The sequence below is a fragment of the Piliocolobus tephrosceles genome, unplaced genomic scaffold, assembly GCF_002776525.5.
Source record: "Piliocolobus tephrosceles isolate RC106 unplaced genomic scaffold, ASM277652v3 unscaffolded_29728, whole genome shotgun sequence".
Taxonomy (NCBI): Eukaryota; Metazoa; Chordata; class Mammalia; order Primates; family Cercopithecidae; genus Piliocolobus; species Piliocolobus tephrosceles.
Genome location: NW_022312896.1, coordinates 4,333 through 23,758, shown reverse-complemented (window position 1 = coordinate 23,758; position 19,426 = coordinate 4,333). Strand labels below are relative to the sequence as shown.

Here is a 19,426-nt window from a genome sequence, read left to right as displayed (position 1 = left end):
GGCGGCGTCACGGTCACGGTCACCGGGCCGCCCGCCGCGCCCGCGCCCGCGCCACCCGCGCCCGCTGCGCCCGCCCCCGGGACCCTGGCCAAGGAGGCCGCCGCCTCCAACACCAACACGCTCAACAGGAAAACCACGCCTGTGTAGGGCGCGGCGGGGGAGCCGAGGGGCGTGTCCGGGGCGCGTGCGCGGGCGCGCGTGCATCGAGGCTGCCGGGGTCGGGGGCGCCCCCGCTTTCCCCCGTGAGCGCGCTGGAGACTGCTGGGCCCGCCCCCCGCCCACCCTCCCCGCCCTCCTCCCCCTCCGAAGCAGGGACCCCGAGGGAGGGGGCAGGGGAGGGAGGGGGCTGCTGTGAGGGAGCGTCGTGTTTTATTTTTTTGTGGGATCTATGGGGAGGGGGGAGGGCCATGGTGTTTTTTGCAGTTTCGAGATGTTTTCTTTTTCACGTTTTGCTGTGTGCATGGGGTGGCGGGGCGCGGGGAGGGGAGGGAGGGACTCCCAGCCCAGCCCAACTCCTGGAGAGGAGCCCATAATACACAAATACATAGTTACACCCACAAACTATATATATGCCCTATATAAAGAGACACAGCTAAGGGACGCAGAAAGGCAGAAAGAAGGGTTGGACGCGGGCATTCATTCATTTTTTTCATTCATTATTCCACAAAGGCTTATTAAGCACCTACTGTGTGCCAGGCACGGGTACATAAGAAGGCATTGGAGCAGGGGACACGAACGAGGCACAGAAAGGGCCTCTTCGCTCATTCATTACCGGCAATTTATTTGTGCGCCTTGAAAAGCTAGGCATTCTGCTCCGTGCTCAGCGTGCAGGCGGCAGGAAAACAGCCAGGGGTCCCGACATCTCATAGAGTAAACATCTTGTGCATGAGACAGGCATTAATCGATCATGTACATACACAATAAATTACAGTTAGGCTATAGGAGAAATGAGATGCTATGAAATGCTCCATCAAGGGAGCCTAACCCAGTTGTGAGGAAGAGATTTCAGTGGACAGTGAAAGGATAAGAAGAAGCCAGCAGGGCGGAGCTGGGATGGAGTGTGGCAGGCGGAGCAGCACTTGCAAAGGCCCGGGGGCAGGAAGGGTAGTGAGACAGGTGAGCGGGGACCAAGGTGAGGCTGGAGACGAAGACAGGGCCAGATTGTGCAGGGACTCATAGGCCAGGAGTTTAGATTTTATTCTAGGGATGGTGAGGGCCGTGGAATGGGTTTAAGCAGGGCCCTAACGTGAATGGTGTACAAAGGGAAGACGGGAACTCGGAGGGTAGAGTAAGAGGTGGAGATATGCTGAAATACAGCATAAAACATGGGCACTGGCCCTTGGAGCTCACACTCTTGTGGGAGGAAGCACATAATTACACAAATACTGAAGCATAGACATGGTGTCTGGTGTGCAGGAGAAGCCCTGGGGCTTACAGACTCATGTGTCTGTCACTCATTCATCCAGCCACTCGCCCGTTGCCATTTTTGGCCATCTGCTAAGGTACCGGCAAGTGTTAGGATCCAGATACCCAGGGGTGAAACAGACTCTAGCCCTGCTCTGAAGCAGTTTATTGTCATCAAACACTGCCATCCAGGCAGGGCAATTGGTGCTGGAACGGGGACCACAGTGGTACCATGGCACACAATGGACAGAGTGACCAACTGCCAGGAATGGGCAGCACTCGGAGGAGGCTTTCTGGAAAATATGCCCATTCTGGGTCTTGAAGAGATGAGTGGGCATCTTCTGGGTGATGAAGGGTGTGAGAAAGGCTTGTGGGGCCAAAGAACAACTTGGGTAAAAACCGGGGGAAGCGAACAAGCATGACGTATTGGGGTCAGTGCTGATAGTTCTGGGATGCTGATGTACAAGGCGGGGCTGGGAGATGAGGCCGGGAAAGTAGCCACAAGCCAGAGTGTAAAGGTACCAGTGTGGCCGGGTACGGTGGCTCATGCCAAAATCCCAGCACTTTGGGAGGCTGAGGCTGGAGTATCACTTGAGCCCAGGAGTTTGAGACCAGCCTGGGCAACAAGGCAAAACCTTGTCTCTACAAAACATTTAAAAAAAAAAAAAATAGCCAGGCATGGTGGAGCACACGTGAGGTCACAGCTACTCGGGAGGCTGAGGGAGGAGGATCACTTGAATCCAAGAGTTCCAGGCTGCAGTGAGCTAGGATCGCGGCACTACACTCCAGCCTGAGCAACAGAGTGAGACCCTGTCTCAGAACAAAAGAGAAAAAGGTGCCTGAGTTCCAGGCAAAGGGATTGAGGCTTTATTCTAAGGATGGTGAGAGAGGATGATAGTTGAGCTGGGGCAAGGACTGGGGGGTGGGGAGGAGGGGATGAGTTTGAAGTTCACTGAGAAGGCAGAGGGGACAGTGCTCAGTGAGCTTCCCTTCCACAGTTGCTCAGCAAGTATTTCCTGAGGACTCCCCTGAGGCCTTGTGCTGGGCGGTGCTGGGAGTGTAGAGGTGATTTTTATCTTGCCCTGCTCTCAAGGGGCTCCCAGTCTGGTGGGAAAACAGGCACAGACGCAGCATGAGGAGGGCATGGCAGCAGTGGGGCCATGCTGCCAGGGGCTCTGCGTGCCCTTATCTTGAGCATATGGGGCTGCAGAAGGGTACAGATCAGAGCTGAGTGTTCAGAATTTCTCTGGCCTGTGTGGAAGGACCAGGAAGAGAAAGACTGAAGGTCAAGGTCTCTAGGAAGCATTCTGCCAAGGTGGTTTCAGGAAGAGATGCTGGGAAACGTAGGAAAAGGAATACAAATTAGTGAGACGAAGAAGTGCTGAGTGAGACAGGATAGCTGGAGAGAAGAGGGATGCCGCAGCCGGTGTTAAAAGTGACAGATCTGGCCGGGTGCAGTGGCTCCTAATCCCAGCACTTTGGGAGGCTGAGGAGGGCGGATGAGGCAGGCGGATTGAGCTCAGGAGTTCCAGACCAGCCAACATACTGAAATCTTGTCTCCACAAAAATTAGCCGAGTGTAGTGGTGCATGCCTGTAGTCCCGGCTACTCAGGAGGCTGAGGCAAAAGGATCTCGCTTGGGCCTGGGAGGGTGAGACTGCAGTGACCCGTGATGGCACCACTGTACTCCAGTCTGGGCGAAAGAGCAAGACTCTGTCACAAAAAAAAAAAAAGAAAGAAAGAAAAATAAAAGAAAAAAGAGAGACAGCAAATATTTGCTGGAAGAGGGAGAGAGAACTGGTTAGGGGAGAGTGGGTTCTAGAGTCCGAAGGCCAAACAACGAGAGAGAGAGAGAGAATGAGGTGGTGGGTGGGCACAAGGAAGAGCAAGATCGGGAGGGAAGGAGAGACCAAAACTAGTAGAGTCACAGACAGAGAAAAAGTCAAAGCCAGGAAGGTGATACAGAGAAGAGAGAAGAGACAGACTGACAGGTGCACAAATCAGAGAAGTCCCAGAGGTGACAAAAACACGACCATAGAGATGGTGATGGAGATGGAGAGGTAAGCCGGAGACAGACTCAGAGATTTGCACAAAAAGCAACATGGAGACTCAGAAGCAAGCACAGCGTCAAGGAATGCTCCATTTCTGGTGTGTTGTTTTCCCAGTATTCAAGAAATATTTGAGTGCCAACCTGTTCTAGACTCAATCTAGGCCCAGGGGATGTGGTGACAAATAGACGGACAAGGGCCTGCTCTCCTGAAACTCACCGGAGAGATAAACAATAAATAATATTTCAGTAACCAAAAAGTGCTTTAAAAATTAAGCAGAAGGCTCATGCCTGTAATCCCAGCACTTTGGGAGGCCGAGGCTGGTGGATCACTTGAGATCAGGAGTTCAAGACCAGCCCGGCCGACATGGTGAAACTCCATCTCTACTAGAAAATAAATAAATAATTAGCTGGGTGTGGTGGTGTGCCTGTAGTCCCAGCTACTTGGGAGGCTGAGAAAGAAGAATCACTTGAACCCGGGAGGCAGATGTTTCCGTAAGCCGAGATCGCGCCACTGCACTCCAGCCTGGGCGACAGTGAGTGGTAACAGAATGACAGAGCAAGGATGACTTTAGATGAGGTACTTGGAGAAGACCTTGTGGCAGAGGTCACAGAGGCGTGGATTGTGAGAAGGAAAGACAGGTGAGAAAGTCTGGGGTCCAGGCATTCCGCCCACCGGAGGCAGCCCCAAAGCCCAGAAGAGTAGCAGGTCTTCAAGGGGGCGAGTGCGGTGAGCAGATCCACGATAGGACGGAGGCCCAGGGTAGGGGCTGATCAGTTAGGGCCTTGGATGCCTGGAAAGAAATCTGAATTTTATTCTAGAGCTGATGGGAAGTCCTTGGAGCGTGTTGAGCACAGGCATGCCATGATCATATTTTTATTTATTTATTTGTATTTATTTTGGAAAAGAGTCTTGCTCTGTCTCAGGCTGGAGTCCAGTGGGCCGATCTCGGCTCACTGCCAACCTCCGCCTCCCGAGTTCAAGTGATTCTCCTGCCTCAGCCTCCTGAGTAGCCGGGATTACAGGCATGTGCCACCACACCCGGCTAATTTTTTTGTATTTTTAGTAGAGACGGATTTCACCATGTTGGCCAGGCCAATCTCAAATTTCCGGCTTCAAATGATCCACCTGCCTCGGCCTCCCAAAGTGCTGGGATTATAGGCGTGAGCCACTGCGCCCGGCCTTATATTTTTATTGAAACAAGAACGGCAGAATTACATTGCTATGCTGAGCATACGTAGACTTCAGGAGTCAAAGTGGAAGGAAGGAGGTAGCTGGCTGTTGCTTTCCTCTGGTTGAGGCTGCTGGAGGCCTGGACCAAGGGGGAGTTAGTGGGATAGAGGAAGTGGAAGAAGGCATGGGATTTTGGAGGCAGAGCCTGCAGTGGTGGTGAACTGGATGTCATAGAAGAGGGAAGGAAAAGGAACCAGGAAGAGAAGAACTCTTGGAATTGGGCATGCACATCTCTGACGGGTGCCGATGAGGATTGTTACCAGGAACAGGGAGACTGGGATCAGGAAAGCGGCTTTGGGAGGGAGAAACCAAGGCTTCTCTTTTGGATGTGTCAAGATAGAGATGCCTTTGAGAAATCCAAGTTGGGGTATCAAATAGCTGGTTGGATATGTGAGACTGGAGTTTGGGGGAAAGAGAGGCCATGGCTCAAAAATGTAAGTTTTGGAAACATCAACATATAGGGGACATTTAAAGCCACAGGACTGGGTGATGTGGCCTAGCAGGTGGGTGGGGACAGAGAAATGACCCTGGCCAGAGCCTTGACATCTACATCTTGAGGAGAAGGGAATGTAGCAAAGCGAGCTTAGGAGTGATCTCGAGGTAGGCTGAAACCAGGAGGGTCACAGAGAGCAAATGCACCTTTGTGTTTCAAGAAGGGAAGGAGACAGCTGGCTGTGTCAAGGGCTGCTGAGAATCGGAGAAGAATCTAGAAAGCAGAGTAACCATTAGGTTTGATGACACGGACGGGGTTGGTGATCTTGACAAGATGTCAGTTCAGTGCAGTGGTGGGGACGGAAGCCCTGCTGGAGTAGAGGGGAGAGAGAATTTGGGGGGAAGACAGAAGGAATGGGAATTCAGGCCATTTTGTGTGTGTGTGTGTGTGTAACTGACACAAAGGCCAGGTGAGATGGCTCACGTGTATAATCCCAGCACTTTGGGAGGCCGAAGTGAGTGGATCACTTGAGATCAGCAGTTCGAGACCAGCCTGGTCAATATGGTGAAACCCCGTCTCTACTAAAAATACAGAAATTAGCTGGGCGCGGTGGTGCACGCCTGTAATTCCAGCTACTTGAGAGGCTGAAGCAGGAGAATCACTTGGGCCTGGGGGGCAGAGGTTGCAGTGAGCCAAGATCACACCACTGCACTGTAGCCTGGGTGACAGAGTGAGACTCTGTCTCAAAAAAAGAAAAAGAGCAAAAAAAAAAAAAAAAAAATGACCCTGAAAGGAAATAAGCAGACATGCAGATAGGGAGATGGGAGGCAGAAAAATGCACCCTGCAATTAGCTGTCATAGCAGGCAGGAGCAAGAGAGATGGGGAGGCCCAAGGTCGGGAGGGGAAGATGAATTCAGGGGCAGGGAAGAGGGGATGCTGTCAGCCAGGCTCTGGCACATTCCCTAGCCAGGGCTGCTCTGCCCGGCTCCTGGCTCTTGCTACTGTCAGCCCGGGCACAGTCTGGGATTCCCCCTGTAGACCCGGTCAAGACCTAGCGAGCTGAAGGGAAAGAACAGGCTTTCATCATTCATTTTCAGAAATAAACATTCATTCAGTTCTTGGAAATACTTCCTGGCCAGGCATGGTGGCTCATGCCTGTAATCCCAGCACTTTGGGAGGCCAAGACAGGAAGATTGCTTGAGGCTTGGCATTTGAGACCAGCCTGGGCAATATAGTGAGGCCCCATCTCTACAGAAATAAAAAATTAGCTGCAGTGTGGTGGCTCACGCCTGTAGTCCTAGATACTCGGGAGGCTGAGGCGGGAGGATTGCTTGAGCCCAGGAGTTTAAGGTTGCAGTGAGCTATGATTGCACCATTGCACTTCAGGCTGGACCACAGAGCAAGACCCTGTCTCAGAAAAAAAAAAAAAAAAAAAAAAAAGAGGAAGGAAGGAAGAAGGAGTCAAAGAAATAAAGTCAAAGAAATAAAGTCAAAGACAAGAAGGTGATACAGAGAAGAGAGAAAAGGAGGAGGAGAGAGACTGACAGGTACACAAATCAGAGAAGTGCCAGAGGTGACAAAACACAATCACAGAGGTAGGGAGAGGTAAGCTGGAGAAAGACTCAGAGATTCGCACGAAAAGCAACATGGAGACTCAGAAGCATACACAGTGTCAAGGAACGATCAATAAAAAGAAAAAAGAAAAAAATATTTCCTGAGGACTTCCAAGTAGCAGGCCCTGCAATCTCAGAGCCACTTCTGTCCCATCTCTGCCCTTGGAGGGGGAACTGGTAGTCCAGACAATTAGAGGACAGAGGGGGCCGTGTTCTGATGGGGCCACGCAGGCATTGAGGAAACACAGCAGGCCCCTCCCCTGGCTGGGACGGGGATGTCTGTGTGCAATCATCTCACTCCATCTGCTCATTCCTTTGCTCATTCATCTATCCATTCATTCGAGTCACCTCATGCACATTTTCCAAGGCTGCCTGTGACCTGGCCCTGTGCCGGGTAGAGCTGAGGATGCCAAGGTGAAGGTGAATTCCTCCTGTGCCTGGCCCCGGCCCCAGGCTGCTGGAAGAACCAGACACAGACAATCACGTTGCCGGGAAACGCGTGCCCCATCGGAAACGTCCAGAGCAGGGGGTGGGCAGAGAGGCCCAGCGTGCACCAGAGCCTTGCTCAGGTCGGCACCAGGCCTGCCTGGAGCAGCCAACTGTGGGAGAAGGAGTTGGTGAAAGGTGGGCCCCACCTGGGCCATCCACAGAAGGGCTGAGGGGTAGGGGGCGAGGGGTTGAAGATCAGGCCCTGCCGCCATGCCACACGGCTGTCCTCTGTCCCTGCCCCTGGGGGAGCTGAAACTGCATGGAAGGTCCTCCAGGGGTGCCCCGTCTAATAAACTCGATGAAGAGGAGTGCCGCCGTCATTCTGTGTCCCTGACAGCCGGCCCCCGCTAAGGCCTGTGCTTTCTCCAACATGGGAATCAGTCCTTCTATCCTTCAAGACCCATTGTTTCTGGCCCCAGTCTCCTCCCCCAGGCCCAGGAGTCTGGGTCTGCCAACCCCTTGACCAGGAGTCCAGGCTCCCGGCCTCCTCCTCCCTCAGACCCAGAAGTCTAGGCCCCAGCCCCTCCTCCCTCAGACTCAGGAATCCAGGCCACCAGACCCTCCTCCCTCTGACCCAGGAGTCCAGGCCCAGCCCCTCCTCCCTCAGACCCAGGAGTCCAGGCCCCAGCCCCTCCTCCCTCAGACCCAGGCGTCCAGGACCCAGGAGACCAGGTTCCTCTCGTCTCAGATCCAGGATTCTGGGTGCTCAGGCCCCCTTCCTCTACCACTCAGAAGTTAGAGCACCGAGGTTTCTTCTCCCTGAGAGACCCAAGCAAGACTCCTGGCCTCCGTCCCTCCTCCCTGAGACCCGGGGTCCTGCCTCCGCCTCTCCTCCCCCTAACCCCAGTCAGGCTTGCTGCCCCGCCCGTCTCCTGCTGCCCGGGAGACTGGGGAGCTGGGACTGAGCGCCGCTCTTGCCCCTTAGTGAAATGAAAGTCCCATCAGGCTCGTCCCCTTCCTCCCCGGGCGGCTTCCCTCCCCCCTTCCTCGTCCCCTTAAAATACCCGGGATCCCTATGGCAACAGGCGCCGGGCGACAGGTGCGGGTGTTATTTACGGGTCAAGCCCGAAATAGCCCCGAGGGTGGAGGGTAGAGGGTGCAGAGTGGGGGGTGGGCGGGTGGGGACGAGGCTGGGCGCGGGCGGAGGCCAGGCCGGTGGCGGTGGCGGGCACAGCCGGACGCTTCGGAGGCAGCGCGGAGCTGGGGTCGGCGCGGGGCCGAGGCAGGAGAGCGACAGGGGCCCCTGCTCGGGAGTCGGGGGTGGGAGCCCCGAGGGCGGGCCCTGGCCTGGAGCTGAGCCTGGCGCGGACCCGACCGGGAAGGCCGTGGGAGCCCGGGGGAGGGAGGCGGACGGATCCCGGAGGGGCGCAGCGTCTCCTTCGGGTCGCGGTTGGCCTTTGGACCCTGCGGGGACACAGTCCTGGTTTTCTGAGCCGCGGTGCGGACCACAGCCCCTTAGTGTGAGCCCCAGGGGGACCCCCGGTCCCCTCCGCCCCAGCCCTCGGGGAGGCCCCGCAGCCTCGGTCTCTGGACTCCACTCTGTCTTCCAGCCGCCGGCCCCTTTCCCAGGCCCCTTAGTGTGAGCCCCAGGGGGACCCCGGGTCCCCTCCGCCCCAGCCCTCGGGGAGGCCCCGCAGCCTCCGTCTCTGGACTCCACTCTGTCTTCCAGCCGCCGGCCCCTTTCCCAGGCTCAGTAGAGACGTCTAATCTTTTCTGAATGGCAGGGGAGACCGGCATCCCCTTTTCCTGAATTCCAGCGGGGCCCAGTCCTCCTCTGAGCTCCAGCCGGGGCTCTGCTCTTCTCCTTCTGTGGATGCCGGGGTCCCACCGCCTCTCTGAGACCCGGAGGGAATTCCCACCGCCCCTTAGGAGCTTCCCGGGACCCCAGGTCTTCCTTCTCCGAATCCCAGAGGGTCCCCAAGTCCTCTCTTCTCAAACTCTGAGCCCAAGGGTACCCCGGCCACATCTCCTCCAAACACACAGAGGACTCCAGGTCTCTTCCTGCGTACCCCAAACTCTTAGCCCTACTGGGGTGCTCAGACCTCTCAGGAAAACCAGTTTCCCTTTTGCCAGCCCCCCAGCGGGGACTCCAAAGCAGCCTCTCGGAGCTGCAGGGAGCTTCAGCGGACACCAGTTCTCATTCCTCTGGAGTTCTTGGGGGGGACCCCCTCCTAGGAACCCAGATTCTATCTCTAAGCCTCGGGGTGGGGGCCTTGCTTTCCTCGGGGCCCCGTCTTCTTTGCCAAGTTCTTGAGGGTAACCTAGACCCTCCTCTGAACCCCAGAGGCTTCCCCAGCCCCGGGGATCTTTTTTTCTGTTCTGAACCCCAGAAGCAATCTCGACTTGCCCATTTGAGGGTCCAGAGAGGACTCCCTCTTTCATACCCAGGGGAAACTGAGTCCCTCACCCCCTTCAAGACCCCAGGCCGCTCCTCGCTGCCGCCCCTCCAGGCCCCTCGTCGGCTCTGCCTCCTCCCTCTTCTCCACCCCACCGGCCGTAAGATGATGATGTGGTCCAACTTCTTCCTGCAAGAGGAGAACCGGCGGCGGCGGGCGCACGGGCGGGGCAGATCGGGGCTGACGCCTGAGCGCGAGGGGAAGGTGAAGCTGGCGCTGCTGCTGGCCGCCGTGGGCGCCACGCTGGCGGTGCTGTCCGTGGGCACCGAGTTCTGGGTGGAGCTCAACACCTACAAGGCCAACGGCAGCGCCGTGTGCGAAGCGGCCCACCTGGGGCTGTGGAAGGTGTGCACCAAGCGGCTGTGGCAGGCGGACGTGCCCGCGGACAGGGACACCTGCGGCCCGGCTGAGCTGCCCGGAGGTGAGCAGCCGCCGCCCCGAGCCCAGGGCTTGCGTCCCATGGACAGGGAGGGAGAGGGGCCCGTGTCGGTGGAGAAAACCCGCCCCAGGGACGAAAGCCTGAGCCCAGAGGAGAGAGCTTGTATCCCGGTAAGCGCCAGTGCCCACATCGTCCTCTGCTCTCGGAAACTGCTGAGGGAGATGCCCCAGGCCTAGGTCCCTCACTGGCCTACCCCCAGAGAACCTGTGCCTTAGAGCTTGCTTTCCTGCTACAGACTGTACCCCAAGACCAGAATGTACCTCCAAGGTGTCTCTGCCCCCAGGCTATCCTGTACCCCCAGACCAGGCTATGACCTGAGACCCCCCAGATGAGACTGTACCCCTATTCTACGCCTCTAAAGAGAGCCTGTGTCCCCGCCTACAGCCTGTGCCCCAAGACCATCCTGTACCCTGACTATCCTATACCCCCAGATCAGCCTGGGTCTCCAGCTACAGTTTCCACCCCCAGACTAACATGCACCCCTAGACCAGTCTATACCCCAACACCAGCCTGCATCCTTACACCAGCCTGTGCCCTCAGATCAGCCTGCACCTCCACACCGGGCTCTGGTCCCAGATCATTCTATGACCCCAAAGCCCCTGACCCTACACAGCCCATGTTCCTAGGAATCGCTGGGTCCCCCCCAGACCAGCCTATAGCTCCAGAGAGAGCCTTTGTCCCTAGAAAAACCTTGCCTGTGTCCTCAGACCCAGCCCGTGATTCCAGACACAGCTGGTGTCCTCAGACAGCCTGTGCCCACCCCAGACAGCCTGCACCCTCTGCAAATGCCTGCGCCCTGGAGACAGCCTGTGCCCACTCTGCATTGCCCACAGACAGCCTGTGCCCATGGATTGACAGCCTGGGTTTCTGGTGTCAGCTTCCTCTTCCCAGCCTGGAGACAGCTTGCACTCCCATCCTATGAGCCCTGGGGAGACAGACGCCCACCCCAAAGCAGGATCTATGCCTGTTCCCCACCTACTGCTTCCACCAAACCAAGCTCTCAGCAGACACCTCCCAACACCCAAGGGCAGGCCTTGTTCCTTCCCTGCAATGGTCTTCACTTCCTGTCCTCTCGCCTCCAAATCCCCAGACTGGACATTTCAGCATTTCTCATTTTCTCTGAGAGACACTCTCATACTTCCTCCTTTCCCAAATCATGGCTGTTTTATCCCTGGACGTGGCAGAGAGCTGTCCCATACCTCCCTGACACGACAGGCCACGGCTTGTACTTATACCAGGGGGACATTCTATCCCCTGGGGAACTGGATGAAATCTCGTTCTACCTCCATTGACCCGTGGAAAATACCTGGCGCTCCTCAGAGTCTATTTGGGCTGTCATATATTTGATCACCCATATGAGATCTCTAACACTCTTCAGTCTCCAAAGAGGGTGCTATCATCCCAGTGCCCCTCAAAGAATATGGCCTATTTTTCTGGGCTCCATTTGAGATTTCCCTTGTCCCTTACTTCTCCAGATGTGATACCTTATATGTGTAGAGTGCAAAATAGGATGTCCCAAGCCCTCGATAGGGCATTGGGATGCCTGCCTGAGCTACCCACGTGGTGTCCGGATGGGCTACCCTTAATCATTTTATCCCTGGCCCCTCGGGGTCTCATCAAGGATGATCCCAAACTTTTGCAAAATGGGAGGCCCCAGTAATAAGAATATTAGATGCTGATGTAATGCCTGGTTCTGATCTCAGGGTTTTATGTACATTAATTCATTAAGCATCATAGCTAGCCTATGAGTCATTATTAGCACTTCCATTCTAGGGAAGAGAAAAATGAGCAGCAAGAAATCTTGGTGGCTCGGTCTATGCACCCACGCTAGTTAGATGGAATTTGAAGCTCGGTTGTCTCTCTTCTCAACAACTGCGTTATATCACATCTCACTAGTCCAGCAAGAGATCCCAGAGGTCGTGGGGCAATGGAGGGGTGACCCATCCCTTCTCACCACACTGTCTGGGGTTCCTCACATCCCTTGCTACCCCCTCCATTGATCAGAAAGGATGTCAGTCTTCTAACAGGGCCATTAACATCATCTCACAAACCCAACCCCTCAGAGGACATCTCACGATCTTCATTATCTCAGAGAAGTGTCTCACACTCACCACTGCCCATCAAAAGCCATCCCCAGCTCCGCTGGCTGCAAGTGCAGAATGTGGGGGCGACCCTTGCCCTGTAGTTTTCCAGATGGGATATGTCATAGTTTGGGGTAGTGAAGAGTCGGGATGTTCTAAACTATTCGTAGCCAAAAGAGGATGCCAGGCACCCCACATTGTCCCAGAAGGTCCATCGCACTTCCCTTGTGGATGTAGACCACCGTGTTCCCTGCAATGACTGCTTCAAAGAGCACCTGCACCCTTCGCTCAGTGACATGAAGCATCCTTTACCTTTTTTTTTTTTTTTTTTTTTTTGAGATGGAGGTTTGCTCTTGTTGCCCCGGCTGGAGTGCAATGGCGCGATCTCAGCTCACTGCAACCTCTGCCTCCCAGGTTCAAGCAATTCTCCTGCCTCCGTCTCCCAAGTAGCTGAGATTACAGGCGTGTGCCACAACATCCGGCTAATTTTTGTATTTTTAGTAGAGACGGGGTTTCACCATGTTGACCAGGCTGGTCTTGAACTCCTGACCTCAGGTGATCCACCCGCCTTGGCCTCCCAGAGTGCTGGGATTACAGGCGTGAGCCACCGCGCCCAGCCCAGCATCCTTTACCTCGTGCTGCTGCATAAGAACTCACACATCCCACTCCTCGTAGCCGGACATCTCACCCCTTCTCTTCCCCTCAGGGTACTTGGGGAGCTCCCACACCACCTCACCTGATGCGAGAATTGATTTCTTGTCCCTTCACATCCTTGTTCAAACTGAGAAGTTCATTTTTTCACATTCATGGACTGCCTGGTCCCTCTTCTATGGCCTTTACTCCTGTTATTCTCAACTTAGCTCTTCTCCCTTTCTGTGCCTCAGTTTCCCCATCTACAGGATAAGAGAGTAGGTCAGACTAGGTGAATTCTGAGGGAATGTGTAGGTCTAAAATGCACTTTAGAAAGTGCTCCCCTCCGTTCCTTTCTTCATTTCTCCTTTCTTCTCTCCCTTCCTTCCTTTTTCTGTCTTTTTTAACTTAAAATTTCTCTCTTTTTTTTGGAGATGTAGTCTTGCTCTGTCACCCATGCTGGATTGCAGTGGTGCCATCTCGGCTCACTACAACCTCTGCCTCCCAGGTTCAAGTGATTCTTCTGCCTCAGCCTCCTGAGTAGCTGGGATTACAGTGCACGCCACCATGCCCGGCTAAGTTTTGCACTTTTAGTAGAGATGGGGTTTCACCATGTTGACCAGGCTGGTCTCAAACTCCTGACCTCAAGAGATTTCTGCCTGTCTTGGCCTCCCAATGTGTTGGGATTGCAGGCATGAGCCATCGCGCCCAGCCCTGTGCTTTGTTTTATATTATTTTTTTCTCATTGTTTTCCAGCTCATCTCTTTAATGTGTGTGATATGGATATGTATTTTGACTTGGGAAATATATAGTATTAGTTTATATGTGTGTTTTACATAAATGAGATCATGCTATTGATTTTGTCTGATATTTGGGTTTTTTTTTTTTTTTTTTAGATGGGATCTCACTCTATCACCCAGACTGGAGTGCAGTGGTACAGTCTTGGCTCACTGCAACCTCTGCCTCCCAGGCTGAAGAGATCCTCCTACGTCAGCCTCCCGAGTAGCTGGGATTAGAGGTGTGTGCTGCCACGCCGAGACCATTTTTTTAATTTTTGGTACTGACGGGGTTTCACCGTGTTGGCCAGGCTGGTCTCGAACTCCTGAGCTCAAGTGATTCTCCTGCCTCGGCCTCCCAAAGTCCAGGGATTACAGGTGTGAGCCACCTCGGCTGGCCTCAATTTTTGGATTTTTAAATTAAATTATTAGTATTAATTATTATTATTATTATTTTTTTGTTTGAGACGGAGTCTCGCTCTGTCGCCCAGGCTGGAGTGCAGTGGCCTGATCTCAGCTCACTGCAAGCTCTGCCTCCCGGGTTCACGCCATTCTCCTGCCTCAGCCTCCCGAGTAGCTGGGACTACAGGCGCCCGCCAACACGCCCAGCTAATTTTTTGTATTTTTTAGTAGAGACAGGGTTTCACCGTGTTAGCCAGGATGGTCTCGATCTCCTGACCTCGTGATCCGCCCGTCTCGGCCTCCCAAAGTGCTGGGATTACAGGCTTGAGCCACCGCGCCCGGCCCAGTATTAATTATTATTGTTGTTTTGGTCAACACTGTGTTTCTCAAATCTCCCCATCATGCTTTAGGTTATTGTAGTTCATGGCTATGTGTACTGGAGAGATTTTCACAAGGACCGTCTGTGTCAGTTACTTGTCTGTTCCCCTGTTCGATGGACACCTGGCTTGATTCTGACTCCACGTTACTTATAAACAGTGCTGCTGTAAACGTCTGCATATATGTTCCTGTCTGTTTGTTGTTTTATTTCCTGGAGGTATATCCTGCAACGAGATTGTTGGGCCACAGGCTATGAACATTCTTCATTTCATAAAGTACCCCAGAGTGCCTTCCCAAAAGACTAGGAGTACCCGTTGATACACGGTGTTTCCTCTTATCTTTTCAAATGCTTGAAATGACCCTTTTAATGTTGGCCAATCTAATTGACGGAAAGTGGTGGCTCCCTGCTGATTCCAGCTGCCTCTCTCTGACCCCTGGTGAAGTGGGGCATCTCTTCGTGGACTTGTGAGTTACCCAGGCTTCCTCTTCTGTGAATGACTATTCATACCCTTGGCCCATTGGTCAGTTGGGTTCTCTCTCTCTCTTCTTGCTAATCCGCGGGAGTCCTTTGTGTGCTCTAGGTAGGAATCCTTTCCTGCAACAGGAATCCTTTCTGAGTCTGTGAGCCTTCTGCTACTTGTATCTCAGTAGCCTGTGTTGAATTAAGTAATTATTCATATGTAATCCCACTTGACCCTCAACAAACCCACACGAAGGGGCCAGGGAAGAGATTATTATCTCGTTTTAAAGAGGAAGAACTAGAGGCCCAGAGAGGCTAATGGCGCCCTCGGGGCCACAGGTCTGGGGCTCAGAGCCCTGGGTAGGAGTCCCAGCTCCTGGATGGCGCTGTGGTCGCAGGTGGCTTGCACACCTCTGGGAGGCATTTTTCTCCTCTGTGTATCAGGGATACTGATGTCCAGGTTTTAGGCTCCTGTGGGCTGTGTGAAGTGTCCAGCCCGCAGTCTGGGCCTCACATCCTCATGTCTTTTTTCTCTCTCCTGCTTCCACAGAAGCAAACTGTACCTATTTTAAATTCTTCACCACAGGGGAGAATGCACGCATCTTTCAGAGAACCACAAAGAAAGGTGAGAACTTTTCACCCCCTGGTGGGTGACAGGTGGGGGAAATGCTGAGCATGCTGGAGGAGGTCTAGACAGAATTATCCCCTCCTCTGCTTTACCCCAGGGCGGGCCTTGTATCTATAATCCGTGGCTGTCTCCTGGGGAGTGCTGGTGGGAGTTAATGATGGGGACATGACGCTCTAAAGAATCTAGAGACCTCTTTTTTTTTTTTTTTTTTTTTTTTTTTTTTTTTGTGAGATGATGTCTTGCTCTGTCGCCCAGGCTGGAGTGCAGTGGCACAATCTTGGCTCACTGCAACCTCCGCCTCCCAGGTTCAAGTGATTCTCCTACCTCAGCCTCCCAAGTAGCTGGGACTATAGGTGCACGCCACCAAGCCAGGCTAATTTTTGTATTTTTAGTAGAGACGGGGTTTCACCATGTTGACCAGGCTGGTCTCGAACTCCTGACCTCAGGTGATCCCTCTCCTCGGCCTCCCAAAGTGCTGGGATTACAGGTGTGAGCCACCGCACCCGGCCTAGAGCTCTTACCCCATCTCTGCCTATGCCGCATTCTGTGTCACCCTGGGCAAGTTGCAGTCCCTCTCTGTGGGTAGCACTTGGACATCTCACAAATGTGCATGGATCATGTGCTAACCACAGTGCTGGGCACTCCTTTTGTAGGATCTCCAGTCCTTGCAGTAGCCCTGCAGGGCAGGGGGCGTTATCTTCCATCCTCCAGAAGTCCAGGAATGGTTACAATTATTTTTCTCAGGAAGTGGCAGAGGCGGAATCAGGATTCAGACCCAAATAATTCTGACTCTTAGGGAGCATGCTACTAAAGAATCTTCTGAGGAAAGGTGCGGTGGCTCACACTGGGAATCCCAGCACTGTAGAGGCGGGCAGATCACTGAAGGTCAGGAGTTCGAGACCAGCCCGGCCAACATGGTGAAACCCTGTCTCTACTAAAAATACAAAAATTAGGTTGGGCGCGGTGGCTCACGCCTGTAATCCCAGCACTTTGGGAGGCCAAGGCAGGTGGATCATGAGGTCAGGAGATCGAGACCATCCTGGCTAACATGGTGAAACCGCTGCTCTACTAAAAATACAAAAAATTAGCTGGGCGTGGTGGCAGGCGCCTATAGTCCCAGCTACTCAGGAGTCTGAGGCAGGAGAATGGTGTGAACCCGGGAGGCGGAGCTTGCAGTGAGTCGAGATCGCGCCACTGCACTCCAGCCTGGGCAACAGAGCAAGACTCCGTCTCAAAAAAAAAATTACCTGGGCATGGTGGCAGGCACCTATAATCCCAGCTACCTGGGAGGCTGAGGCAGGAGAATCACTTGAATGTGGGGAAGCAGAGGTTGCAGTGAGTTGAGATTGTACCACTGCACCCTAGCCTGGGCCATAGAGAGCAAGACTCCATCTCAAAAAGAAAAAAAGAATCTTCTGACAAGATGGAAATACTCTGTTTCTGTGCTGACCCATATGGTGGCCATGGCCCCACGTGACTCCAGCATGCTTGGAATGTTGCTGGTGTGACGCAGAACTGAGTTTCTAATTGTGTTTAATTTAAATTGGTTTAGCGTGGAGGCCACATCTGGCTAGCAGTGAATGTACTGGACAGTGTTGCTCTAAACACTTTGCCCTTTCTTTTTATTCATTTTGTATTTGTATTTGTATTTATTTTATTTTATTTTTATTTTATTTTTGAGATGGAGTCTCAGTCTTTCGCCCAGGCTGGAATGCAGTGGCATGATCTCAGCTCACTGCAACCTCCACCTCCTGGGTTCAAGCAATTCTCCTGCCTCAGCCTCCCTAGTAGCTAGGATTACAGGTGCGCACCACCACACCCAGCTAATTTTTCTATTTTTTAGTAGAGACAGGGTTTCACCACATTGGCCAGGCTGGTCTTGAACTCTCTTGACTTCAAGAGATCCACCCACCTTCGCCTCCCAAAGTGCTGGGATTATAGGTGTGAGCCACTGCACCTGGTCCACGGGAGGAAATTTAGGCTGAGAAGGGTTCAGCCTAAATTTCCACTGGAATCTGGAAAATCCTACCAGAATCTTCCACGTAGGAAGTAGCTGGGGAGATTTCCATCCTGGATCATTCCAATGTAGTACACTGCCTTTGCCATCGTCTCCCACGCACCCCACTACCTCAGCTTCCTCACCTATAAACCGGTGGTAACCAGATCCTCAGTAATAATTGGTAATTCTCAACTCTTTCGAATCCTGGCCCTCTCCTCCCCTTGCTTGGTGACTTGAGAGAACTAACTGACTCTTTCTGAGTCTTAATTCCTTCAACAGTGTAAGTAAAATGTTGGGCTAGATGATATTCTACTTGAAAATTCTTCTCTTGTCCTGAATCTTTCATCTTCCTGGTTCTGGGTTCCTACAGGTGAATCCTCCTCATTCCCTACATCCCATGTTCTCTGCTTCTTTCCTCTCTCCTCCCGGCAGACGTGAATCTGGCAGCTGCAGTGATAGCAGTGCTGGGCCTGGTAGTCATGGCCTTGGGGTGCCTCTGTATCATCATGGTGCTCACTAAAGGTGCAGAGTTCCTGCTCCGAGTTGGAGCTGTCTGCTTTGGCCTCTCAGGTGAGGGTTCAGAGCCTGGAGGTTGAGGACATTGCATGCTGGGAGGATCTCCAGGCATTGTTGCATGCTGGGAGATGGGCTCTCTATGCACTGTTGCATGCTGGGAGATGGGATCTCTATGCACTATCGCAAGCTGAGAGTAGGGTCTCCACACACTGTTGCATGCTGGGAGGTGGGATCTCCAAGCCCTGTTGCACGCTTGGAGTTGAGGGGAAGCCCAAGGGCTGCAGTAGGTTCAAAGATGGGAGAACCCCAACAACCGGGCTAAGGATTGGAGGGTGTCCAAACATTGTTTTAGATTTGGACCTGGGATCTCCAAGAATTGTTGCATGCTGGGAGATGGGATTTCCAATCACTGTTGCATGCTAGGAGTTGGAGAAAGCTCAAGGACTTACTATAGAAGTCTCAAAAATTGGAGAGTTCTAAGCCCTGCTGTTGGCTGGAAATTGGAAGCTATCCAAATACTTTTTAAGGTTTGGACATGGCATCCCTAAACACTGTTTCATGCTGAGATGTTTTGAGCGTTATAGCCTGTTGAAAGGTCAGGGAACCCCAGGGGCTGTAGTAGGCTCAAAGGTGGAAGAGTTCCAAACCCTATTGTTGGCTCAGAATTTGATGGTCTTTAAATGCTCTTTTCGATTTGAGATGTGAGGTCTGCAAGGACTGTTGCATTCTTAGGGCTGAAGGTCTAAATAAAATGCTGCATCTTATGAAATGTAGCCCTCAGTAATGAACAACAATTCAGTTTATTGTACTTCCAGTTCAAATCCTTAAAACAGCTCTATTAGGCAGAGCTTACTATCCCCCATTTTATTTATTTATTTTTGAGACAGAGTCTCCCTCTGTCACCCAGGCTGGAGTGCAATGGCATGATCTTGGCTCACTGCAACGTCCACCTGCTGGGTTCAAGTGATTCTTCTGCCTCAGTTTCCCAAGTAGCTGGGATTATAAGCAGGCACCACCACACCTGGCTAATTTTTGTATTTTTCAGTAGAGACAGGGTTTCGTCATATCAGCCAGGCTGGTCTCGAACTCCTGACCTCAAGTGATCTGCCCGTCTTGGCCTCCCAAAGTGCTGGGATTATAGGCATGAGCCACCACACCCAGCCTCCCCCATTTTATAGATGGGGAAATTGAGGCTCAGAGAAGTCGGATGAATTACTCATGGCCACACAATTAATGATGGCATGATGGTAGAGGTGGGATTTTAAACTTGGTTTTCTTTCTTTCTTTTTTGAGATGGTCTCACTCTGTTGCCCAGGCTGGAGTGCAGTGGCATGATTTCAGCTCACTGCAACCTCTGCCTCTAGGTTCCAGCCCAAGTTGTGCCCTGAATCACTGTGTGACCTTAGAAGGTTCATTTTATTTTCTGGGCCTTGGTTTTCTTATTGGATCGAATGTTTTCTTTCTTTCTTTCTTTCTTTCTTTCTTTCTTTCTTTCTTTCTT

At 53.0% G+C, this 19,426-nt stretch overlaps 1 protein-coding gene across 1 annotated transcript; it reads left to right on the top strand.

Moving 5' to 3' along the window:
- Positions 1–9,137: 9,137 nt before the first annotated feature.
- Positions 9,138–18,005, top strand: CACNG6 (calcium voltage-gated channel auxiliary subunit gamma 6). The gene is made up of 3 exons (XM_023197706.1): positions 9,138–10,037; positions 15,333–15,407; positions 17,842–18,005. Exons 1-3 carry the CDS (start codon positions 9,722–9,724, stop codon positions 18,003–18,005), a joined length of 555 nt encoding a protein of 184 aa, XP_023053474.1. The 5' UTR covers positions 9,138–9,721.
- Positions 18,006–19,426: the final 1,421 nt, after the last annotated feature.